Source organism: Aptenodytes patagonicus, chromosome 10, assembly GCF_965638725.1.
Source record: "Aptenodytes patagonicus chromosome 10, bAptPat1.pri.cur, whole genome shotgun sequence".
Classification (NCBI taxonomy): Eukaryota; Metazoa; Chordata; class Aves; order Sphenisciformes; family Spheniscidae; genus Aptenodytes; species Aptenodytes patagonicus.
This window is the reverse complement of record NC_134958.1, coordinates 11,182,290-11,209,614: the sequence shown is the minus strand read 5'-3', so window position 1 is coordinate 11,209,614 and position 27,325 is coordinate 11,182,290. Positions and strand designations below refer to the sequence as shown.

The window sequence follows — 27,325 nt, the reverse complement described above, 5'->3', positions numbered from 1 at the left end:
GTCATTCCAATAAACCTTAAAAACTTAAATATTGACTTTCAAAAATCATTTCCCTTTACTTACTTCTGTAAATCTATTGCTCATGTTTAAGGTAAAAAAATCAACCAACAGCATGCATTCATCAAGAAATTTACCTAAATCACTACATTTTCCATGCTTTCATGCAATTAGAGCCTCATATTAGCAACAGGTCCATGTTCAAAAACAAATCAAGGTATGTAATAGGCAGACTTCTTTGTGTATCTTTACAATGATGCAGCATCTTCTGCATGGTTTCTGCTACAGCAGCTAAACAATTTGCAAATTGCTCTAAAAATAAGTTACAAATTATTTTAGCCTTACGTTATTTTCCAGACAGAATGCCAAATGTTAAAACCTTTTGGAAAAATAGAGAAAACACAAATCCCAAGAGTTTCCTTTCAAAAGCAGAGTATCTTTCCACTGGAAAAAGGTAGAATTATTCATTTGCAATTCTCTATTCCTTTTGGTAAACAGGGAACACCCCTGTGGTTTGATAATCTCACACAGGATGAAATAATTCTACACTCCAAAAAGGTGACCTCACCAGCAATGATGTAATCTCCTTGAAAATAAGAGAAGTAATACAGGGCTTGTGTTACAATCTGAAGAACTTCATGAGTGAAGCCACTTTCTAAAAATATTCCAATAATTTAAAGGATGTTAAGTGGTTATTTATATTTTACAGAAAAGACAGTAAATATCCTATACACATGGACAGTTACTCTGTAAGGCTCTTTTCCAATGTTCCCTCCAAGAAAACCAGAAAATTTTTCAGGAAAAAAAAATAGAAGTTTACAAATGGAAAGCGCTAGACTTTGGATGTGTTTTCAACTTGAATTGGTCGTGTTTTGAGTTTGATAAAACAAATGTATTTGTCTGCTATCAAGGGAACACTGGAATTATTTAAAATATGTAATGAAACTACAGTTAAAAAAACTGTAGTAAAAGACATTTTCAGCGTCTTGCTCTCTCTCATCAAACAATAGCCCAAACTCACCAACTCCAATTCATCCTCCTCCGACTGTACTCAGCAAACAAGAGGGATAACACAGTTACTAAAAATAGCATTGCTTTCAAAAATGAAAGAAAAAGTCATGTTTGTGCTTCAGGAATTTTATTTAATTAATAATGTGAATTTGCCACCCGGTTCTGTAAATAATACTACTGGGAAGTATAATACTTTACGTAATTCGGGTCAATTAAAAAATACTGTACTGAAAGAACACACGCTTTGGCAAAATTAGTGCAGAAAGAGCTTAGTAAAACCAAGGACACAGCTACACATTGACGACACATGTAGATATGGAGCACAGCAGTTTCTGGCTGGACTGATCCAATAAACATCCAGCTCAGTAACAAAATATTTTTCACATACAACCATCATACCATCCCAGCATCTCTACTCCCAATTTCCTCAAAAAGACAGACAAAACCTAAATTGAATATTATGTTGTTCTTCACAACACAACAGTAAATAGGTACTGTACACTACTAACATTAGAACAACTGCATTAACAAGATCCTCCTTCTTGTAGCTATTTCTAATTAATTTAAAAGCCTAATTTTCAATTAAATAATCAGCCAGTGTATTTCCTGTGTCTTCTACACTTCAGCATTCCTAGAAAAACCTAAAACTGCAAGAATCATTACTCTGAGGATAATTACAGCTTTTGTTACTTGGATTAATTTTGTATTATTCGTTATGAATACCAGTAACAATTGTAAGCACTTGTGGTATCTTAAAAACAAATAAGAATTATACAGAGAATACTTGTATTGTTTATATCCTGCTCCTCTGGGTTATGGTTCATTCCTCCATACACAGAAAACGTACACATAGATGTTTAAAATTTCTACATGACAGTTAAAGACTAAGACCAAAGGATCTGGCCAACCAAATTAAAGGAAAAATAGAGTAACTCTTCCTGAAAGACCTGTTCTGGTCTCAGTGCTGTGGTTGCCTCATGCCTGACACGAAATTTGTGTGCTATTCCAAATCTAGGCTGAACAAACATTACTACCAACATGCCAAACTGCACTGTAGTATTGAAAAGTACACAAATAGGGACTGAGCCTGATCCTCATTACTCTTTTATGCCTTCACTGAAGACATGACATCCACCATAGGACACACAAGGTTGCATTCCAGCACACCACATCAAACAAGCATTTCTCTCAGACCATCATTACCACTGAAGCTACGTTTTACAGCCCACAACCATTACGACCCAGGAAAAACAGGTACAAAGTGTGCTTTAGGGCTTGTTAATACAGTTCACATCACCAATAAGATCAGCCATTCCTCCACAGAATAATGCATAACCCTTTTTAAAACCCACATCCTCCTAACCAGCGAAGTTCTTGGTACCGAGTCAGCGAGATGTCATATCAAAACAACAAAATCCCAATCTATGCCTCTAGGATTGCACTCTAACTGCATTTAGGTCAGACTGCTATTTTACACTTTAAAAAAAAAATGCCTTAAAATTTAACTTCTCCCAAGGTAACAACTTATAGCTTAGATTTTCATTAGGGAAATTTCAGAATAAACACAGCTTTCTATTACTGTAACCTATGGTAAGCAGATGAGGTAATTTCTCCTTGTGCATGCGGACAGAACACTTCATTTTTACAAAGCCAGTCATAGAACAAATGTTTTAACTTACCAATGGTGGCATCATACCCTTGCTGGAGGGTGGGATGACAACACGGAGGTCGGGTTTGCGATTGTTCATTCCAAGATTACCTCCTCCAGGTGGAGGTGGAGACTTTGTAGGCATGACTTTGCCTAAGCCATTCCCACCACCAGTAGTTCCAAGTAGACTTGGTGAAGCTCGAGAATTCACAAACCCATTTCCTGAAAGAGGAAAAACAGATGTACTGTAATACTGAAGAGAAGTAGCAATACAAAATTTTGGTGCACATGTACAAATTACTAAATATTTCTTTCGTAAAACTTCCAATAAAAAACTTCTCACAAGAGGCGCAGTATCAAATGATCGAACAAACAGAAAGCACTTTCACCACAAGATCAATATGTAAAGGTAGTATCACCTCAAGGGCACACTGTGGCAGCTTAAACGCTGAGAAGAGCATATTGCCAAAGAACTGTTTCTAATAACATCTGTTGTGTTTTTTTTATTTTGCCCTTTGAAGTTCCTCCAGGCTAAGCTTGCAAAAAAGCGTGCTTTTGCACAACCCCACTTCGTCCCCACCCCCAGAATATGAACTATACTGAATTGTTGCCTGTGAGAATAAAAAAAAAAAAAAAAAAAAAATCAGCTCTTAAAGTCTCTATTTCTAAAATGTATTCTTCAAATATCTTCAAGATCTGCAGGACTCCAGCATCTATTCTCTAATAAAATTAATTTGTCTCAAAAATACATACTGTCTGATTATTACATTTAGCAACAATGAGGGGAACAAATCCTTTCTCTTCAAATTCATTCCAATCTCTGGACACAGATATACGTGCCATTTATGCCTGTCAATTTATTTTACACAGGTCTTTCTCCACCTTACTCATTCTAAGTAGAATTAGACAAGCCAAAGCCTACAGGTCCTGGCTTCAGCACTGAAATCTCCAAAAGCTGAATACGCTCAAGATACAGGCCTTAGCTTACACTCAAAACAGATTAGAAAAAAGTAACAAGACAGTAAAACAGTTAAGTGCCTAATATCCTATTTTCCTGTACTGACAAAAGCACCAATCATGTTAACCAAAATATATTTCTCAGAAAAAAATTTAAAGCCACATTCCAATGATTTTATCATATTTATACCAACAATTCCCAAAATACACACACCTTATTTAGCTGCAAATGAAAAAAAGTTAAGCGAGGGGAATTTCGCAACAGGGAACCCTATAGTTCACACTACAGAACTTGTGTATGTGTGTGTATAAATAAATACAATTCATAGTAAGATTATGTTTATACTAACATTGCTGTTCTGAGAGCAGCCTTTATAGTCACAATTCAGGGAAAAGTCTATTACACAAAGTTCACTGTGTGGGAAATTCTCTTCTAATAGCCTGTAGCACCATATTGGCATGAATTTTGTATTATTATTCTAATTTGAATAGGCCCCTATGCCCAATCCAATTTTATTACATTAAGTACATATTAATCTAAAAGCAATTAAAATAAGAAAGTTGTCAGTGTCACATTCAACCTTCTTTAGCAAAATTTGTAATGCCTTTAAAAGCTTACCAAGAATGAAGCAGCAATAACATGCATCAGTAACAGCACAACACTTCATGAAGGTGACTGGTACTGCTAAGATACTTTGCTAGTATATGTTGAGAACCTAGGTGTGAATTCACCAGGATGCTAATGAGGGAGCCTCCTCCCGTGATCCTTGTTACGTAGTGGGGGAACTGCCAAATGCAATCCTCACCTTTTCCCTGTCCACCATAAATGGAACCCTACATATTGTTTTATCGATTTAGAAATGGCAAAAGCAAAGATTAATGTAAGAATTATAACAAAGCTCTTGTGCTGATCTGAAGATATTCTACTGAGTTTTATAAAGGTCTTTTGGAAACAAAGTTATTGCTAAATATTTTTAAAGAAAAAAATTGTAAGTAGGTAGAACTTACTGGAATTTGCAACCACAGTATTCTTGTTCACATACGGATGAGCAGTAAATTCACAACTTTAAAGCCAGGATTTCAAATTCTGGATTTACTTTCTTTGTGTATTTCCTACTGTGCCAAAAGCCTGACGATACATGGATGATCTGATAAGTCCCTTGAGTTTTTCAAGGTTAACAGAGCAAGGAGCAGTTATTCTAATTTAGTACTTTCCTGAAGCCGGGGCGGGGCGGGGGGGGGGGGCAGGTATGGGAATACATTTTTTGATAATTCTACCATTTAACTCAGAAGTTATGGGGGAAAGAAGGAACACAGACAGCAGAAAGAAGAAAAAGCTTTTTATGTCAGCATTCTTCCTTCTGTATTAAAAACCACAGCAAAGACTCATTTTGTAATTAAGCAAAAGCATCTACATTCCTCAGCAGAAAACAGCAGAATTTATTGGGATGCTTCTAGGTTAGTGACAAAATTTTGTTAAAGCGGCTGAAAAGTTGGGCTGGAGCTGAGAATACATACTAGAGCTAAATATACTCTTGACTGCTAGGAGAAAACTAGCCACAGCTAGGTCACACAGAAAAACCAACCAGCTAAAAAAGAGAAATTAAGTTCCGTGCTACGCCTAAGGTTCCTGAAACCGTGAGACAGTTTTCACAGAATCATGGTTTTGTTAAATACAGTTATGCATCAATACCTATCCATTATAAATGAGTGTAAACATTAGTTAGCCTACATAGCATCAGATTGCAAGAGAAATCTTGCACAATGGACAGAGTAAAAATTAAGTGGACTTGGAAAGATGTGAGAGAGGAAAAATTATTAGAAAATACCATAATTTTCACCAAATTGTATCTAAAATATTGTTACAGTATCTTCCATTTTCAGCAAAAATGCCAGAACATAAAGAACTTACTGTTATAAGAAAGTAAAGTCTGGGCTTTAATCTAACAATAAATAGCATTTTATTACTCACTAGGTTGTCAGTGTTACCTTTTATATGCCAAAGCTGCGGTGCTGAGTCAAATTTAAACTTCAGAACAATAACTTTGTATAAACAATGGAGTTCTGTATAGCACTTTAGTCTATCCTATGATACCATTTCCTGTCCTCTGTTTTCAAGTATTTCAGTAGCTCGTGTGTTAAATCTGGACAGTGTCTTTCTTCCACACCCAACACAGTCATTTCCTGCAGCCCTTATTACAAGGCTCTGCCAATCCTTCAGAAACATTTCATGCTTTTAGTGGTGCTGTCAAAAACAACAAACTCCTTGCCATTGCCTTCTCTGCGCAATATCATTCAGCAGCAGAGCAGAGTCGAATCATTTGTTCTGACAAAAGGCTGAGTATTTCTTAAAATGAGTGTTTAGAAAAAAAATATATTAAGAACAGGAGAAACAAAAAATGTCGTAAGTGTGCAATACTATGGGTATTCATCCAATAGCAGCCCTTTGTTATAAATAGCAAGCATTGAACATTTAGCAAACACTGGAGTATCTATATTGATTATTTGAGGAATCTCATGCTGGGGCTGCAGTAAGACTGTAGAATATTCATTTTTAATATGAAAATTAAAGCCTTTTTTCCTGTTAATAATCTAATAAGAAAAGCAAATTACAAGTTAAGAGTGAAAGGATAACTAAAAGCATGGTATTTCTTAAGAGTAAGGTCAGGAGCCAGAAAAGATAATGATTACAGGATGATGCAACTATACGGCAGTTTGCCAAACTGAGGCTTTAATAACCCCATAAATTCTACATACTATTCTGTATAATACAGAAATTGTATCTACCCCACCCACTATAGATCTTCCCCAAAGACAATTAATTTATGTTTAAAAACACTATCAAACTGAAAAATGGAAACAGAATATAAAATCCTACGTAAATGTAAAATTAGACTACTGTTTTTACTTCCATCATAAGAGTTTTATTTAAGTCTAATTCTTTAAAACAGACTATGAAAGCATGTTTGAAACACTTCTTTGGAAAACAGACACCAATGCAAAGATGATAAGCTCTCAATTATATGAATCATAACTTAATTAGATTTTATGATAACAAACATTGCCAACATACACTAGCCTACTTCTTGTTTAGTTAGAAAACGTTTACTTTTGAAGTAACTTCTTTTCTGAAGCTAAATGTTAAAACCCACCCATTTTACCAACTGTATATTCTGCCTTCAGATACGTAATACAGCTTAATCTCATTTATTGTCCTGCAGCCCAAGATGTAGCATTCAATTACATGAGCCGGACTCGTATTTCACTATATAAATCACATCAGCTGAAACAATGAACACATGTGGCTGGAAAGTACTCCATGTACTTATTACTACTCAAGGAATAAATTATAGTCATTGGTGCCATTAATCTTTTTTTGTGGTTCACCTTTGGAGAAACTGAACAGTTATACACAGTTTTGGAAAATAATTGTGCGCAAGCAGCTAAGCAATGTAAGATTAAGCAAAAATAAGAACAGTAGTAAATAAATATTTATGTCTCAAATGACATCATACAATCCAACAAATGTCAAATAATTAGAAGTAAACTGAAAATTGTGTTTGCAATAAGCCATCGACTCACTATGCATCCAGAAGACCGGATAAATTCTATTGAAGAAAAACATTTACATGTAGGACCTTGGGGCAGGGGGGAGGGGGAGAAAGGAACGTATTGCACGTAAATACAACAATAGCATTTCTATGTGCATTAGCTGCTCAATTTATTTACTTTTTTTTTGTTGAGTATGACAGCTTTAAGTGGAAACAAAAAAAACCCAAACCAAAACAGCATATGCCGTTCATACCATTTTCAGCTTTACACAGAAATCATTGCCGATTCTACCATCAGTTCAAAAAGCCTAAGTTCTCTGCTAGCTTTGGAAAGAATTTACTGTAACATCTCACAGAAGCTGAAATAAATGTATTTGCACTGATCTTTACATATCAATACTTCAGATAATACTATGATTAGAATTAAAATATACCTTTTACAGTAATATAAGATTTTGAAACATGTCTAACGTAAGATTTATACTTCTAAGGCAGTACTTTAGATATTAAAACACAGCAAAAAGAAATACACATGACTAAGTGTCAAGGGAATGCTTACTCATGTTACAAAACTGAAAAAAACCCCCTCATTTCCCAGGTTGCTGGAGAATTTTTTTTGCCTAAAGCTACATAAAAGGAGAGAATTTTCAAGGATATTTAGAATTTAAACGGGCCTTCTTCAAGACTAGGGTTATTATTCAGAATGCAGCAGCAAACCTAAAAACAAGGCTTTTGTATCTAAATGTTATTCAACTGTGTGAAACATTAACAGTGGCAACTGGATGCCTTTTAAGTCTTTTGTCAACTAAGCAGTTTACAGTTAATGAAATCAGAGTTCTACTTTCTGAACTTGTTGATTCCTATGTATCTATACAAAGCCAATGTAAAGAATGGACGACAGAAGTGGTATGTTTAGAACATCTGAGGATGTGTGGTGGTGCATCCTGGGCAAGGTGACATTATATAAGTGTTGAGACTTCACACAAACAGATATGCTGCAATACTTTAATCCAGCTGGGAGATTAATAATTTGTTATACATGTGGCAAATTCTAACCAGAATTGTCTTGTACCTCTTAGTAAATCAGAAATTACGGTAAGATAATGAACACACATAACAACATATGAAGTTTCAACTGAAATCTAAGGGTAGTTCAGGGACTGAACTGACCACATGTGGATGGGTGGTTTCCAAGGAGAGATTGCTGCAATTTAAAAAAAAAAAAAAAAAAAAAAAAAATCACCTCAAATGCTTTCTTCTACCAGCATGTTTTTCATGCTGATTTCAGCCAGTCATTTCTTGTGAGCTGATCTAATCAGAGGATGATGGATGGATCAAACTTTGTTAAGTGCTGACAACGTCTAGCAAAGGAAAAGGGTTCAGCTTGCACCCAGTGAAACAGCTGGTCTGCAGTCCACTTTCAGTACTCCTTTTCCTTGAGGAGCACTTGGAAGCTGTAAGAGTAAATAGGCTGTTCTCCGTGTTCTTCAGGGATCCTTCAACTTCTTCCCTGGAGAAGGGTGAAACACTGACTGTTTTATTTATCTGCGTAATCTTAAAGATCAGAGCAAGGCAAAACATTATGCCAACTCTATTGACATTACAGAGCAAGAACCTTTGTCCACTGCATTTAGCATCGGTAGAACACACATTCTTAAGTCAAAGCCCTTTCAATACAAGCTAGGAGGTGAGGAGCTCTGTCTAGCAAAAGACTACCTGTGACAGATACTACCTGTCACACTGAAGAGAAAGTATAGCAGATTAGAAATACCACCAGTAACGCATAACCTTAAGTAGGAATATGCTAAAGGTTTACAGCTGTTTTCCTAAGGCGGTTGTCTACAACAACAGTGCCAAGGTTTTTGGCTGATGCAGATGATACAGGCTGGTGAGTTTGAGAGTGGGGATGGAGGCAGAAGAAAGTCTGTTTTCTTAAGGAAGATGCTGATAGCATCAATCCAGTTTCAAGCAAAATTCCTGCAGGAGGTATGTTTTTCCCAGAGTTAGTTTGATACTTCTCATTGGGGTGTCTCTCATTTAATAAACAAAACAACATGAATAGAAAGGTATGCACAGAAAATTGTTTTGTTATTGAAGCCTTCTGGTGTACTTTTAAGAATTGCAGCATATTAGCCACTTGACTCAAGACTTGTGAAAGACCAAGCCGAAAGATTCTTTTATCCTCAGACACGCAGAAAAAGCTCTCCCAATCAGCCAAGCCCTCACAAAGTGAACCATTTACAGGTGTGGCCTTTCACAGTTCTCTGTCTTGATCCCTTTCTGGCAATATACAAGCAGTTTACAGGTGCATGCAAGCTGTCAATTGCACCACTGCATAATCCTTCCTGAGGCCAGGATAAAAGATCCCACATGATCTAACTTGGCATAGAGATCCAATAGCTCAAGACACAGTTTTTCAAGCAGGTATATCCTTCAGTTCTATTGAATTTCCAAAGAAATTCAATATTCCTAAAGTTACTTCACATTCTCAGAATCTGAAGATTAGCGAGGACATTAGAGAAGATACAGCTCTGGAACAAAAAGGAGAAATTCAGTACTCAAGACTACATCTTTCTTATCCATTCTCCTGATGATAAAATTGTAAGAGGAAAGATAATTTCCCAGAAGATTAAATGGGTCCATAGTCTGCATTACTGACCAGAAGGGCTACTTCACTGACAAAGAATTGTATAGACAGATAATACCGTATCCTTGCAAGATCATAAAGAGCCTCCACTTCCAACAACTCCTTCAAAATCACCTACGACTGGGAAGAACTTCGGGAACTCATCTTAGTTCAAAGGTCTCAGTTTATGCTTTTCATGCAGCCTTGGCAATGAAAACCAGCTCAGGTCCTTTGCATGGTTCTAGCTCAATGCCATACATGAAAGGTATGGAAGAAAAAGTAGAGATTGGGTAACAGTGGTAATTCTTTTGAGCCTTTCTGATTCTCAGAGTCCTCAAGGATGGGACAACTTCACTGGAAGTGCACTTCATTGGCAATCTCTGGATGATTCAAGGTATAATACCGAATCTACTGGAACACAGTGAAGCAGACCTCATGAGAAATTTGAAGGTGATCCATCCATCAAGTCCTTTCAGTTCAAAGTCAAAGAAATTCTCCCCCTTATTTGGGTACTCAGAGCAAGTGAGGCTATACTTTGTTTGATTAGAATCCACAGCCTTTTGAAAGGAGTTATATAGACATGCAGCATGTGTTCAAGCCAAGATGATGTTGACAACAAATAGCAAGTTGTACACATCCTGGTGATAAAGAGATTCTTGAAGCATATTAGATGCCCACCACAAACTGAATAGGGTTTAAAACTGACCATGGGCAACAGTTTCATGAAAATTCTAGCTCCAAAACATTTGATCTAATTAACAGAAAAAATAAATCAGCTCAAAAGCAAACACTGTCATAATGCCAGACATTTTTCCCCTCTCAAAACTAATATACTTGCCAAGTAAAATTTTCAGCAAATGTTTTTTATGTGGTGGGTAAAATTTTAGAAATATTACAAAATAAAAATGCTTTTTCAGAGTTATGACAGCTGCATGTGAAATAAGCTCTCAGTATTATAAAGTTATCACAATTTTTTGTTCTGGACATAAAAAAACCACCTACCAATCTTTGCTACAACACACATATTTTTACTCAAAGTTATTTTCCACAGAAAAACTGTTATGTTGGCAGATTGACTGCTAAAGCAAATCATATCTATTCCAATCAAGTTACACAGGACTTGAGAAAAAGACTCGTGAACTAAATATGAGCCATTTTATGCAACATCTTTGTTTGAACTGGGTCCCAACTATGCAAGATAACCTTTACTTGCTTTTTTATTCAGAGATGAAGGTGTGTAAGTATATTTCAATGAAATGAGAACAAAATCTCAAATGCTCAAAACTTCATAATGTCGAGTAAGACTTGGGTTTTTCTTTTGTCTATAAGAGAATATCTGGGAATATGGCTATGCCAGTACTCCATCTTTATCTTTGACAACTCTCCTATAAATTGTGAGCTGCAAATATGACACATGACCTTTCACAACTATATCCATAGAAGTCTCCATTCCTGAGAAGTTTAAAAGAAAAGATTGACAGCTAAAAGAAGAAAACATATTTTTTCAAAGTGAATTCTACAATAAATGTAGCAAGAAACTAAAACCGTTGTTCTCTGAAGACATAATTAACTTGATACACACACTTCAATGGCAGCTGTCAGGCTCAAATTGACAAGTTAGCAGATTTACTCAATCTGGTTATGTATGGTTTCTTGATTTTGGTTGCAATTGAGACAGTTACGGTGCACCTGACAGTATTTAAAAGCAGCCATGCCATTATCCTAGTAGAAAGTGGAGCTCTGATAACTTAGGGCTTAGCATTCTGGTATCAACTAGGTATTTGAGTTTTGCTAGAGGTATTTCTTATAGACATTCCACTGTTCTTGTACAGCCACAACTCTTACTTATATGAAAAATCTTTCTAGAAATGAGTGGGTATATGTATAACATTTTGGGTGCGATGTTCTGGAAAGTAAGAGATAAGCGATGCATTTTGACTTTTCACATAAACTATTAATAAATGCAAGAAGGAAAACATTTTACTGCATTAAATATGTTCACCAAGCTGCTGTAACTGGGTATTTCTACAGTTTAATATTCTATAGCAATTGCTGTAAACAACTGTTTTATTTGCTTATTGAAAGAAGTAGTCTTCAATCTGAGGCTGCTGTTACTAAAGCCTGATTTTGGAGAAGAGGCCTGAAATGGCTTGATAATAAAAACTTATTTAGTCTGACTTGAAAAATACTATGGAAATCAACATCTGACCTCCACAGTTTCTAAAAATAGTCATCTTTTTTCAACTGAGGAAGTTTCCTCCATTTAAAATCTTGCTTACCTGATGGAAACCACACTTTAATATTTCATATCTTCGCTGCACATAACCAAAGAATGGATGAAGAGTGGAAAGTCAATCCTGTGCTTTCAGCCTTGTAGTTGCAGCATTTTTTATTCATAAATTCAATTGCCTGACTTTATCTTCAAATAACTTTTTCCCAGTTGCCACACTAAGTAGCCAGTGGGCAAATACTGAAAGGTCAACAGTTGCTTCTCTAATTCCTTGCTATGAACACATACCAAGGAGAGTTATGTGTATGTCCAAAATTGACCTTCAGTTACCAAGACATCTCAAGGAATGGAAGGAACGCAAAGGAAGTGGGTGAACTGTCATTTATTTTGTCTTTCTGCGGCGTGATAAATTTCAATGGCTGCCTGCCGTCTATCAGAGTACTAAATTTTGTTTAGGGGAGACAAAATATTATTTAAATGAAAAAGTGCTATCATATCTTTTTACTGAAGACCAAAAAATACTGTGAATTTGATGTTTAGCAAGATCTCTAATTTGTTTTTGAGAGAAATTCTGATCATCTTCCAAAATTAAGACAGAACCTAGCTATCAGCTTCCAAGATTTATTGCCTTCTTTGTATAACTGCTAGAAAATAATTAGCAAGATACACATGGCAATACAACAATACAGTCTGTATTTTCCTCATTTTGATTGGCACTACAACCAGTATCAAACATCCAGGTCTTGTGAATAAAGTTGAGTACAACAGCTGAGTTGTCTTTAGTGTAGTAGTTTAAGCACAGTGAATTTCATACAAAGTAAGAAATTTGGCGAACATAAGATCTCTTTAGAGTGCTGTAATTACACCTGTAGAGAAACACAAAAGCAAGAGCAGCATGCCACTACTGAAAACCACTAAAATAAAAAACGCAAATATTACTGAAGTGGAAAGGGCATGGCAGCAAAAAGTTAAATGCCTGATAAGAATTTACAAGACTTGACAATTACGAGGCAACTAAGAAAATTATGATCTTTGTTCTTCCACAACCACTTTTTCAAAAGAGTCAGAATAAAAAATTGCTTTTAAGTAACTGTGAAACTAAAACCTCAATACTGTTTTTCAACAGACATGATACTGCACTTACCAACTGGACTGGTACCAGCTCCATTTGGCACTGTGAGGTCAGTTGTCCCCAGCATACCACCTAATAAAAATAAACCAGAGCATTAAACTAACTTGCTCTCACTACAGTATCGTATCATTTTGTACTTCAAAACTTAAGCTGTTAAAAAAAAGAAAACACACTGATACATTAAGAACTTGTTACTTTTTTTGTTGTTTGTGGGTTTTTTTAAAACAAAAAAAATAAGAAGAGGGTATAAAAGGAAAGCACAACAGTACTGAAATCTTACCTGCATTGCCAGTACTTGGTGGTCTCTGAGGGGCCCCAGGTGATACGTTCCGATGCAGGGTGGTCTGAGGTGGGGAGAGCATGGTCGTGTCTGTTAACGATGAACTGGCAGCCAGTGATGGGGATACAAGGGAACTCCCTGGGTTACTGTAGGTTAACGTGTTGGGATTGGACACTGGAACTGTAACCGACATCGAGAAGTTCTGAGCAGGCAAGCCAGGCTGGAGGAAAGATGACAAGGAATACACACAAGACAACAACATTAGCATTAACTATGTTTGCAGAAATAGTACATCATAAAAATACACATTAAAGTTTGCTAAGAATTACCCAGGTTTAAAAAAAAAGTTAATTATGTTAGTTTTTAAACTCTATTAAGCATACAATTTTAAAACATCCATTTGTTGTAGAGTATGGTGTTAAACTCTTATACATCATATAAACACAGTTCCAAAAGAATTACTCATAAACTTCTAAAATACTGAAAGTTCAAATACAAAAAATTGAAGATATTCATATGAATTCACAAGCTCAAAAATACAACAAATTTATCACAGTTAATTTGGATTATTACAAAGCAACGACAAGCTAAACATGTCTACAAATCAATGAACTGTTGCACCTTCAAAATGTAAGCATAAACATGCACATTACAACATAGTCAGTTATTACACAAAAAAGAAAAAGTTAGTAATAACATTTTCTATTAATAACCTTGCCAAAATATTGCTACTAATCTCTAAAGCTTTCTTTTTCAAACTAAAACAAGTAAACAGATCTTCAGAAATTCACTAAGTTCAGTAATTTGAATTTAAACATTTCACTTGTCATTATTCTGAGCTGTGTTCCACAAAACGCTGCTTGAATAACCACTCCATCTTGCTTTTTTGCAAACCTCATTTTTTTAAACTCTAATTTTTACAGCATTATTTAAAAGGCAACTATTTTTCTGAAGTATATATGTTTGTTATTCAACAACTATTTGAATCAAAAGCTTAGATGCCTGCCCATCTATGGTACTCATTTGGTTATGACTAACTTCTTTGGCCTTTGTCTCATTCCTGTCCTTTGACAGTGATGAGTTTCTGAAACAAAAGGGACTATTTTCTTTCACAACTCTCAACTACTGGAAACAAAACCATGGCAGGTACAATTTAAGGGTAAAAATTTGGTAGTATTTATTGACAGAATAGAGAGATAATAGTTTTGATTTAGAGGTCAAATGCAGATGGCAAACATTCATGACCTAGTAAGTATACTTAAAACGATGCACTTTTGTCATGTGCAGCTTAAAATTTACTTAGAATGATACTTCTGTATGACAATTTTGATAATGTTAGAAATACAACAATAACTATACTAATTAAAAGAGCATAATACATTTTCTACATGAAAAAAAATCTCTTGCTAGTCAGAGCCAATGACAGTGTCCCTACTGAAGCATTCCTAAGAATAATTATCAATTTTTGGCACAGACAGAAGGAAAAAGTAATGAAGCATAGCGACGTAATGCTAGCAAATCATTCACAGTATCTAACTAATGACAAGCTGTACTGGTATTTGTTTTCACGGGAAACTACTTCAAGAAACTTTTTAATATGTACAAAAGAAGGTTGTTTTTAAACAGCGTGCTGTCAAGTAACTCAAACTAAACTTGAAATACCTGAAAGTATGCTTAAAACAATGCTAGAAGCTAGAAGTAGTTGGAACACTTCTTCTGTAGGTTTCTCAATATAGAACTAATAAATGACAGCTTTCCCCCACACCTTACAATAAGGGCTGCCTCTGCCCATCTATGGTACTCATTTGGTTATGACTGAATTCTTCACGGTTTGCCTCATTCCTATCCTTTGACAGTAATGAGTGCACTAGAACAAAAGAAACTATGTTCTTATACAGACCCATAAGTACTGGAAATAGAACCATAACAGGTCCGATTTAAGCTGTAAATACAGAACTATAGAGGTAAAAAATAATGTTGCCTTTTTTATTTACACTGATGTCCACACAATCTAGGCTGTTCATGAAGACCACAGAAAATTAAGGGAGAGCAATTTAGCTGTGTTATACTGAAAGATGAGGCCTGAAGAAGATGTCTCAACACAGAAATGTTGGATATCAAAAGCTTCAAAACCAAGCAGGAACAAAAGATACTGGCTTCATTCAAGTATAAAGAACTTGCTAAAAGAAGTGATGCTGGGTGTCATGACTGTCAGTTTGCTGTTAAGTCCCCAGAGATGGCCTCGCTGCTCTGAACAATGAAATAATTTCTAGTATCAGCAAGTCATCTGGGGACACACTACTCAATTACCCCAGGGTCTGTGCTGATTAACCTAGCCAGTCCATTTACTTTAATTGCTACAAATTTGCAATGTTAAAAAATTCAAAGGCTGTGGCAGAACCCTGTATTAGTTTTCTTAGAAAATACTTCCCCTGTAATACTCAACACTAACTGGTTTTAGCAGATGGAAATTAAATGTCATCAGGTACACCTCCATGAAAAACATGCAAAATTTACACTACTGTTATCCCCAAACTTCTCCAGTTCTGGAGCCCAATAATTCTCTTCCAAGAGTTCTTCTCCACTAAATCTTCTTTCTGCCTTAGACCCCCAAAATTGAAGTGGATATACGAAACTGAGGAGAACATGAATAATCTGCCCAGTAAATATATGGGGTTCAGAAAATGACAGTTTCATTTTTGAATTAGGTAACACTAAAATGAAAAATGATCCTCTGATCACACTATGGGATAAGACCATATCATTTCTAAAGCAATTAAGTGACTTATGGCTGCAAATGGGTTAGGCACCTGGGACAAAATTTTCAAAGATCTTTCAGTATCCAAGGAAGTATCTGTTAGAATTTCAATATGAGTAAGACACCAATCTTTTGAGGCTCCTATTGTGCACCAGTCTTTAAACATGTAAATACCCTTCTACATCCAGACTTCAGCAAAATAAATTCCACTGATTTGATGACAAAATTAATCCAATTCTATTTGTCTGCTTGTAACATATTGTAAAATCTTGATCAGACAGATAAAGAGCTACAAGATGTAAATAAACTATCCTACTTCCCACAACAAAATCTATCTTCATAAAAATATTTTAGGTAGGATTAGGCATTACAGCTAGGCTCCTGAAATTTAGAAATGTTACCTCATGTTCACAAGGTATGAAAAACTGTGAGTGCAAAAGAGAAGCTAGAGATAAATCTTATTCTTTAAGGTAAAGTGTAATTTAACAAGATCAAGTATCAGCATCTCATTTTTCCTCAGAGATTAGATAGATAGATAGATAGATAGATAGATAGATAGATAGATAGATATTCCCTTCTCAACCATTACATCCTCTTGTCTTTGCAGTGGTATTCAGTGGTAAGCAAACACCGTGAAAATTCTCATGCACGTAATAGAAGCACAAACCATACTTTAGTACTCACTGCGATTTTATGATTCCGCATCATATTATCAAACTCTTCATTAATTTTTTTATATTTTTCTTCTGTATGTGGCGTGAGCACATATGAAGTGTCAGGGTCCGGGCTGTCGCACCCTCTGTGTTCCTTCTTGTTCAGAGCCTAAATAATGAAGTTAATAAAAAGGATCAACAAATAAAAAGTAGAGATAAAGTAAAAGTACTTACAGGGCCTCGCTTGAAAATAAAATCACTATCTTCATTTAGTTTGCTGAATCTGTCCTCCGATAGTGGACTGTGCTCAAAGTAATCGTCAGCATCAGGGCTCTCACAACCATTAAGGCCTTTCTTTCTTAAGGTCTGAAATACAATTGGAAAATTCACATACAAATCATACTAACTTGCCAAGAAGTTTTGTATACTACTGAATCATTCAGAGCCACTGAAACTACATGAAACTTTCACAGACAAAACTCACTGTTCAACAGACAGGCTTAGTCTTTCAAAATAGTGGCATAGTACACAAACAGAAAAGGTTCATTCAGAGGCACAGACTCTCCCAGGAGCCATCTCATGGGTAACTTTAACCTACACCCACTTCATCTCTCCAGTGTTCCATGCAAAACCGTTTTTAGGTACTGGCTGATGGAGTAAAGTTGCCTGACATACAGGGAACATTCAAGTCTATGGCAAAGAAGTTATGTCATCACTGGTAATTAAAAGCCAGTTTACTGGATCTTTAATAAATTGATTTTAGCATCCCAATTTTAATATTCACATTTTGAAGAGCATACAGTTAAACTCCGAGAAACACAGTTGCTAAAATTTTCAATCGAATTCAACAACTGCAGTACATTAATATACATAACACTTGGTCTCAGTAGTTTATAATGCAGGATTTTCCTGCACTTCTGTCATCCTGCGTGATAACAAGAACTGCAAAAAATTATAAACAGAAATTACATAATCCCTCTCTAAAATGACTTAGTTTGCTAAATGTAAGTTTTTTCAGGCTCCTTTAGACTAACTTGATGCAACTGCTTTATTGGGCTACTTCCTGTTTTCTGATGGAGAACTCACATCAACATCCCCTGGAAAAAAACCCAAACTTGTCTACGATCTAGGCATTACAAATAAGCTACTGAAAGAAAGGATGTGAAACTACCAAACCACTTGTGACCAAGTTTTAAGAGATATTTGTATTCCTTGTTGTTTTTCTTTTTCACCCTATTACACAATCAAAAATCTACCTTTGCAAGTTCTCATTTGTAACAAACCAAGATTTAAAATGTTACCTATGGAAAAATCTTTAATGTTTTAGAAAAGTTTCAAAAGGAAAGCAATATAAATTTTTAAACCGGTACACATTAGCAGTACATAAGACAGCAGTAGGATTATACAGGCATGAGGGGAGTTGTGGGGTTTTTGTGAGAAATTATTTATATTCTACGAATTTTACACTAAAAATCCTAAAGATTTGAGATCTGCATGTTGACATTCTCAACACCATAAAGGAATTGCATTTGTTCTCCTATAGAAGCTATATGTTTCCATAACACACTGAATTTCTGATTAAAAACCCCCCCTATGTTTTAGTTTAGACTACAGTATTCATCAACATTTTTTCTTAAAGTGCTATCTACTGTTTTTTAGTTCAATAAAAAGCACACAAGACTTTCTCACTATTCATATACATGCAAAATATTGACTGTTTCTACTTCAGTTTTAAAGCAGTACTTGAAAATTCAATTATGCTGTCTGAAATTCTTTAATATCACAGGTCACCATAAGCTGTAATTCCTTCTCAAGTTTCTTGGCTTGCTCCGCATATCCCACACAGTATCTGGAACTCCCACAAAAATGTAATCACTAAATCAGCATATGGGGAAAACAGGTGTAGCTTCCTCCAACACCTGTCACGGCACTGATCCTGCTCCTCTAACCAATCAGCTGGACACGTATATGGACTTGGCCATACAAGGGCCGGCTGTTCGGCCTCTCAAGGTCGGAGCCTGTTATCCCTCTCCCAGCCCTTCCTAACAAGTCAGCCTGCCAGTCTTCTACACTTTGATATCAGTAGGGAAAATGTTAACACTGTATAATCTGGATTACACTTAACCCCTGCAACACACAGAATTCTGTAAATAGAATCCAAATATGTCTTTACATGGTGCTCAGCATCAACATGCATATGCAGTGCCCAAGACATGACTAGAAGCTGTATTTAGATACTATAAAGATCGATCTTGCAAGAAATACACATGCTGTCTAGTTCACCTCCTTTGAGAAAAATATTAGAGCAATTTTAAGTATTGCAGCATGGGAGTTTCATTAGTGCTCCTTTCAATATTCTAAAACAATCAAGTGAAAACTTTTAAGCGTAATGCTGCCAATTCATCCTCCTGGATCTGTCTGAAAATTATATTCAAAGTTCTAATATGAAGGAAAAGATATAGTTAAATATAAAAATGCATCCTTCCTCTTGGCGACCGGTTATTTTTGATAACAATGGGGTTAACTCTGCTTTGACTCATGAGGAAGGAAAATGCCTCAGTATCTCCTGTTTAAGATTCTGGAAACCTTCACTCTAGATGGGGTTCCTGTCATTGTGGAAGGATTTAAGCCACAGTTCACTGTTACAGATAATACGTCTGGGTCTGATATCCAAAGCTCTGTCTCCTTATCACTAAAACACGAACTGCCACTTTGAGGACCTAACCATAAAAAGACTGCCAACTTTATCATTGCCCAGTAACATAACAGTAAAACATTTCTGCTCCGTGGCTCGTACTAACAAGTGGAATGCTGTAATCTGTTCACGCGGCCAGGCGAAGCCTACACAAGACAGCCCAGCCTCAGCTTTCTCACAGGCTACAGAGTGAAACACGATAACAGGCTCTTGCTCAAGGGAAAACAAGGAAGGCTATGATTACTGGGAATCGCTCTGCGGGGACACAGGAAAGCCAAACTCCATAAACAAGTGCTGACTCCACCCTCGAGATTTTCTATAGCTAAAATTTATTTCTCTGATTAATGTAAACAACTCCCCCTCCCTGAGCTATTTCCAAGGTATTATCATGGAGACTGAAATTTTATTAACTCTGAAGATGGGGGGGCATGGGAGGAAGAAAAAAAATTAGTGAGACCAAATAATATTTGTGCAACACAAAGAGAGTTTTATTTCTCTGCTGTGATACACAAGCGTGTTTAGAATAAAATCGGAATTTTTGCAGTTGAGGCTAGTATAGAACATAAATTTTCTTACTACAACAAGAGGAAAAAAACATTAAATTTCAAGTTTTGCTATTGGATGCTTATTGCAATTACCTTCTGGCGTTGTCTTATTTTCCAGATCATCTAAGGGAGTGTGTAGCCCTCTGAGTTAATCTGTATTACTTTCCACTTCCTCTAAGACCTAGCCAAAATTACTGGAAATTGTTCTAACACGTTTGCCAACGCACTGTATTGTGCCTTCAGTAACTGAGATTGTGCAGCGTTGATATTGGACTGGATCAACTAACTGATGAGAGAAAAGTACTGATTTTTGTCAGAAAACAATGCAAAGTATTTATGAGGAACCAAGGCAGGTATGAAATCTTTTTTTAAAAGAATCAAGCAAACACAACGACATAGTTGTGCAACATGCGCAGTTGCTATACAAGTGTGGCAGACAGCTGTGGTCATCTTGATATTGCAGAATGACCCCAAAGTTTTAAACTGCTTTTGTTCCATTGTGTAAAATTGAAATATGCAAATATTATAACTATTAGTTGAATATTAATTTATTTTAATTTTTTTTGAATGGCAGAGCTTAGAAAACATCATATGAGAACTGCTGGACTAGCTATGACAGGTTTAAATATTACATTCAAGCACATGGTACAAGAGCCCCAATATTTTCCTGAACTTCCCCACACATATGCAAAGTAATTTTTAATTGCACTGCATTTTTGCTAATTTAAGAAAAGAATCATGCCTTGGCAAGAAGCATCTAAGGAACAGAAGGGCTTCTTGCAAGACAACAAAAAAATAATTAGCTTATCTCTAGAATTCAAAATCAATTTTACTGAAACCGATACATACAGATACCAAAGAGTACAAAAATACAATCAAGTTAATTATTTTATGACCCATGAGGAACAAAGATGATATTCAACCATCACAGTGTAACTATCTTAGCATAAGCTTCCTTCCACAAAATCCAACAGACAAACATGAAATGCAGGAGCTTTAAGCCCGCTGAGTCTCCACAGCGTGATACCAAGTCACCACCTTCTCCAAGGCTTTTCCCAGCCCAGCTGCACGCAGCTTCTCTCACACAAACTTACACTGGCTCAATATACTGGTCATCAGCAGTTCTGGGAACCAGAAACTTTGAACTAATAAACACAGATTACTGCTACCAGAGATAAAGTTAAGTGACAACCCCCACCTGTCCTCCTCCCCATGAAAGATCCTGGTTTTTATATCCGACTCTGAAAGGACATGTTGCTAATGGTTAAAAGAGCACAATCAGCATGTTTTATGCTCCGATTCAGTGAGTGTGGTTAAAAAGCCAAGACTTCTGATACTAGTGATCTGGGCTCCTTACCAGCTCTAGCAAAACTGTAGAGAACTTGATTATGTTCATTGTCACCTCAGGAAATAGTATTTTTCTGCCTTAAAGCAAAAAAGCAGGATGACCTCATATGTAAAGAGCGTTATGAAGTGCAAAAAAGTGTCAGTTCATTCAAAACATTCTCAGTGTTGAGTTTCTTGTAATATTACACAAAAAGGAAATGGTTGTTGCTATCAATGCTACTATGTACCACATTAACAGCTCTATTTTTGCACTTACTATTGGAGCAGGCCAAACAGAATTTTTGTTGGTGTTTCATCCCAAATCATGAGGAAAACATATCCAAAATTTGACTAAGATTGAAATGAAAAGTGATTTCCCTTGGAAAAGGCAAACCTTTCACTTAAAACCTGTGGCTAGTTCTGTTTCTGCTGTTGCAGTCAGAGCACAGAAAAGCTGTGAAGCAGCACAAATTTGGAGTAAATACTTTTTAAAAAATTGTAACTTAAAAAAGCGTAAGTATTCCTCAGGCCCGAAGTTACAGAAAGGCTTTACTAGTGCTGCCAAATATTACTGCTGCTCCAGCAGGCATGTACACCATGGTTATCAAAAGGAAAACCAATTAAACAGTTTCCTGCTCTAGATGCTCTAGAGAGCTGCCATGCCATAGTGGAGAGGGAGAGGACACTGCTGCCACTTGCACCAAATTCCAAAGGCTCCTCACCCACAAATGCAGTCGCCAAGCGCTCACACAGCTCTGTGCAGGAAGGACAGGACTGAGCATCACTCTGTCATCCATGATGGGAACAACGATAAGATCATTGAAGCAAAAGATTGTGAAGTTGCAGTCACACCAATAAAATGCAAAAGCCAGTACCATTACCCCATCCCTGGAGGTATTCAAAAGACGAGTAGATGAGGCACTTAGGGACATGGTTTAGTGGGTGGTGGTGTTGGGTCGATGGTTGGACTCGATGATCTTAGAGGTCTTTTCCAACCTCAATGATTCTATTATTCTATGATTAGCCCAGGCTGCAATAGTGCCTTTCCTATCAATGTTCAGGAACAAAGAAAAATAATTCCTAAAACAGAGATCCAAGGATAACCGAGAGCTATTTCGCCATACCGTAGCCTTCAGGATCAGTCTCACATTCCATCTCTGCAGATGATTATAGAGATCCATGCTTTAAGGTTATTTTACCATGCTTTAAGGGAACTGCTGAAATCTCTGTGGGAGCAGTCTGGCAAACTGACAGTAACAACTTATTGCCACAGAAAGCGCAGGATCCTACAGACCACCCTTATGCCAAATCTGAAGTTTGCTCGAGCCTGCAATAAGTCATTTTTTCTTCACTAAAATGACAGAAAATTCTTCTTGGCCATTCTTTATTTAACTTACTTTTGCTGGGTTTGTTTTCAACTGTAGCAGGAATAAGGTGGTTTTCCAATGTATGGGCTGAGCACCACAGATACAAAGTAGGCAGAAGGAATGGCCTGTCCTTTCTGGCAGCAACAAACCATTGCCTCAGCCACCACTGATAACCACATCCCACTTAAAAAGCCTTTTTTCTGAGATATTCACAAAACGAAGGACAAATACAGTCGTCACAGCACCAGACTCCCACCCAGTTTTCATTCTTATGTGAAACACCAGTGAGAGAAAACAGGGCATACTCCTTCAATGCAGTTCAGCTCCCTTCCCACAGCAGAGAGAGACTTCAGCTGGCAAGAACTACATGTATCACTACAGACTTTACATATAGCAAAAAGTCATGCTGAAAACATGACAATTACTTTATTATTTGCTTCCTGTTACATACTGTTGCCAAGAAGTTGAGCCTAAAACCAGGCTGGATTTTTCTTCTTTTATAACACAAAATATTTCACTTTCATCACCCTGAACAATACTATGGTGTATCATCCTTTACGTATAGTAATTTCTCCCCTATTACATATAAAACATATTCAAGTATCCAAGGAGTATTCTTAGTCACTGAAAGCTATTTATAGTTATTAAGCTTCCTGCAGGTCAGTTTGGCTTCAGAAGTATCATCATTTCTGTTTCTTTTCTCTGAAGTAACAACATGGTTCTGCGAAGTCGGAGCCTGACCCTGCAGTGCTGGGTATACAAATTTTACCACTGTCTAAAATACAAGCAGGAGTGAATCCTAAGTGCAGCGTATACATCAAAAGTGAACAGCCAGAGAAAAACCACATAATTCAACCGAGTAATGGTGGTTTGTGTTTGAAGTTCATCAACATTATTTCTGTAGGCTTCAATTTCTTTTTTCATAGTTAGATGTACTGGATTATTTTACGTAATGTTCACAAATTGTGTAAATTTTCCTCAGGCTCTATTAATATTCTCAACTTCAACCACTGAAGCATCTGCAAATTTCATTATGAAGCTTTTTTCCTTTCCTTTGAGTTAGGAGGCTACTTAAGTTTAGCCCTAATACTATTCCTTTCAGTATCCCTGACACATTTTCAATTACATTTTGCTATGGTATCAGTTAGAATTTCACATTCTAATTATAGCCACAAATACATCCATCCCAAAACAGCACAGTAAAGCAGAGTGGTGCCCAGCTTTCAAAACTTCAGTGAATGCATAGGAGGTCAATTTAGATTATGACAAACATTTCCACGAGCTAAGCAACTTGGAGAGCTTAACTTCTTAAAAAAACAAGGCCTCACCAATCTTTCTGGTAGACTCCCCAGCCAAAATAATGTATACTAAGCAAAATCTGAAAAATTAACATACTCTACTTTTAGCTTACTTTAATATTTTCCATACTTGTGCTCAATTAGTAGTGGTATTTCAAAAGTAAATAATTGATATTATGCAAAAATATCTAGACATCAAAAATTCTGAGTATGGTACTTTAACAAAGTTTGCTACAATGATTATATTTCTTGGTCAAATATTACAGTATGTTAGGAAAAAAAGGAGGTTTAGGATTAACTACTTATTCCAGGGTTTTACAAACAAAAAAAAAAAAAATAAGCCTGCCTAGCACTGGGCCATAAAATACAAGGAAGAGCCCTTTAAGCAATGCTCTGCTATGTTCAATTTTAGGCAAAGGTATTCATCATTTCCAGATGAAAAATGTTCATGATTTGAAATTTTATCAGTGTCCCTATTATATACCACTCTAAGAAAAGACACAGTCTTGTTTCAAATGTTGGAGCACTTCCAGTATCTGGGAAATTTTAACATGTATCCCTGGCTTGCCAAACATGAAAGCTAGCTGTCAAATTCCTCCAAGATATGATAAAGATGGCACTCAGGATTCAAACTCTCATTTATATAAAATAACACATACAAAAGGTTTTTAGACATGATATGGTATGAAACTTAAATTCTAGCTTGAAGCATCTTTGCTGTGAAACAGTATCTTAAATAGATAAACCACAAGCAATTACTAAAGAGTAACAATTTTATGGGCTACAAAATCCACTCTTCACCCCCAGAATATTACACAATGCACTGGACTAAAAGGTGTAGGAAGGGAAGCTGCTTACTTGTATGTGTGATTTTAGAGAAACACTATCTGTAAACTGTGGACTTTATAATGCAGTTGCTGACCTACAAACAAGCTGGATTGCTCATTCCTAAATTAACTTCTTGAGACTTAAAATTATTAGTAATCCATTAGCACTGATAATACTGTTTCCACAGTGAAAGCTAAGCCAAGCCCTCAAAGTCTGGTATTTGATGCATTTGTCTTTGTTTCACTTTCCATACAACTTACTAGATTATTAAATTTTATATCGCTGAGCAGGTTTTCATTTTACCTGTTTTATAGAAAGTACCATCAACTAGATTTTTCCATTAAAGAGTACCAAATTGCCAGGCTAAGTCAATCTTATTCAATCTTTTATTAAAAACAAAAGACAAAGTAGATTGATGTTAATCTTCAGGAAGCAGAAACTATTCCTTAGCATATAAATTAAATATATTTTATAGTCCTTTCAGGGAATGCAGTCTGCAACAAACAAAGTTAACAGTAAACCCAAGCAAAACACAGTTCTATGTTAGAATGTTCAAAGAGATATTTTATGGCACATAAATGCTTTTTTCAATCCTTACTCAAGTGGCAACATATATATGTACATACACATCCTCCCATACATACCTCTTCACATACTTGCAATGGTTAAAATATAAATCAGCAACAGCAGTAGCCAACTGAATGCCTCCTTTCAGCAACAGTATATTGCAGATAAGCCATATGGAACATGAAAAGTTTCCAAGTGTAGCAATCCATCTGCATAATATCCTTCGTAATCTTTTAGAAGGTCTTTAGTAAAACTATTATCTCCTACTCATAGTTTGCCAAGAAAAATTTCCTAAACTCCAATTACAATTCAATGATATAAAAATGGGTTTCTTTTGGTCTACCTGCCTATGCAGTATTGCTATTTCAAACATTTCTTGTCCTGAATTTCTCCTTACAGCTTGAAAATTGGAAAGGATAACAGAAACTATTTCAAAGCCTTGGTACTCAAGATAACTTAGTATTATCAAAACAGTAATTACAACACAAATAGCAACTATTCCCAAAGAAAATGTTTAGTGGATTCTAAGGATTTATACAACTGTTAAAATACCATTCACATGTAACATTATGGGAACTGGCTACACTAAGGTCTACCAGAACAAGCTTCAATAACCTTTAATATTGGTATGGAACTGCCATTTTATTTCACCTAAAAAGGTGTCCAACTGTATAGACAAATACGTACAAGTATGCGCAGGCACATGTGTGCACTCTAACAGGTGTGGTGTGTGTGCGCACACACATACAAGCATTATCCCAGTTCATAACATTACTGCAGAATATTTACCAAAGAAACCAAAAAATAACCAAGTTGAATAAGACAGCTGAAAGCAGGTACTTGAAAACACTGAGATAAGTATGTACCACAGGAAGCAGCGAGCCTCTCCAGAAATAAAGAACGATACAAGCAGTTACATCTCTATTTTTACTGAATTAAAATAATTAGAACATAGGACTTCAAGACACAAAGCTGTAATAAGTATGTCACAACTCATGTTTTGAATACTGAACTTCTCAGTTATGTGTCAAAGGAATATACTTAATATGTTTTTCCTTGCATAACCTTCACTTACAGTGAATTAATCAAAAGCCAAACCACCTCTTTGAAGACTGTCCTTACCTAACCTGAAAAAGGGGTGGGAAATCAAAGGTGGGACCTAGAGAGGTAGAGAGAAAAGACTGTACGGGAATCGGGGACAGTGGAATATGAGTAAGCTTTACTCTATCGTGTAATTCATGTCAACATTGGATAAAGAGTGGCTCTGGCATGCTTGATTTTTTTTTCTTTTTAACAAGTCACTATACTCAACAAGTACTGAATTGTAAGTTAATGCAAAAAAGAGCAGGGCTTTAAATGGCATCGGTTTGTTACAGTTAGAAGAGCTTTCAGTGGGACAACGTGCAAGAGCTTTGATCTAAAAAAATCTTCACAATATTCCCAATGAATTTGGTAGTTTTTAATTAAAAATATATTATTCACTTCCTATTGAAAGTAACTGATAAATAATTCCAGTAAAACATTATTTAAATGTTAAAATTCACGCTACTGCAAATTTAACTAACTAGTATTCCATAGTCTATACTATAACTTACAGACATGTAAGCTCCCACATGAAATATTACTTCACTGATATGACATGAACAAGATGTAATAACTATCACTGTTAAGTCACAAAAAGACATTAACACTGTATTGATTTATAAGTATTATGAAGAACAAGAATGGTATGATATGATATGATATGATATGATATGATATGATATAATAAGGGCTGTTAGGAGATTCATAGGTCTGTACCACAAGAACCACCACCATAAATACTTTCTTTATTCAGGTTATGAACCAGTTACCAG

At 36.0% G+C, this 27,325-nt stretch overlaps 1 protein-coding gene across 12 annotated transcripts in view; it reads right to left on the bottom strand.

Moving 5' to 3' along the window:
• Positions 1-27,325, bottom strand: part of MEF2A (myocyte enhancer factor 2A) — a 98,960-nt gene that overhangs the window by 12,951 nt on the left and 58,684 nt on the right. For 7 of the 12 annotated variants that reach the window (XM_076348011.1, XM_076348016.1, XM_076348015.1 and 4 more), the window contains 6 exons: positions 17,078-17,209; positions 16,875-17,012; positions 13,433-13,652; positions 13,165-13,224; positions 2,688-2,878; positions 1,019-1,042 (listed from right to left, as the gene is read on the bottom strand). In XM_076348011.1, the coding sequence (XP_076204126.1) occupies positions 1,019-1,042; positions 2,688-2,878; positions 13,165-13,224; positions 13,433-13,652; positions 16,875-17,012; positions 17,078-17,209 (765 nt within the window). The remainder of the gene's footprint in view (positions 1-1,018; positions 1,043-2,687; positions 2,879-13,164; positions 13,225-13,432; positions 13,653-16,874; positions 17,013-17,077; positions 17,210-27,325) is intronic. The other 5 variants (XM_076348017.1, XM_076348019.1, XM_076348018.1 and 2 more) reach the window with 5 other exon arrangements.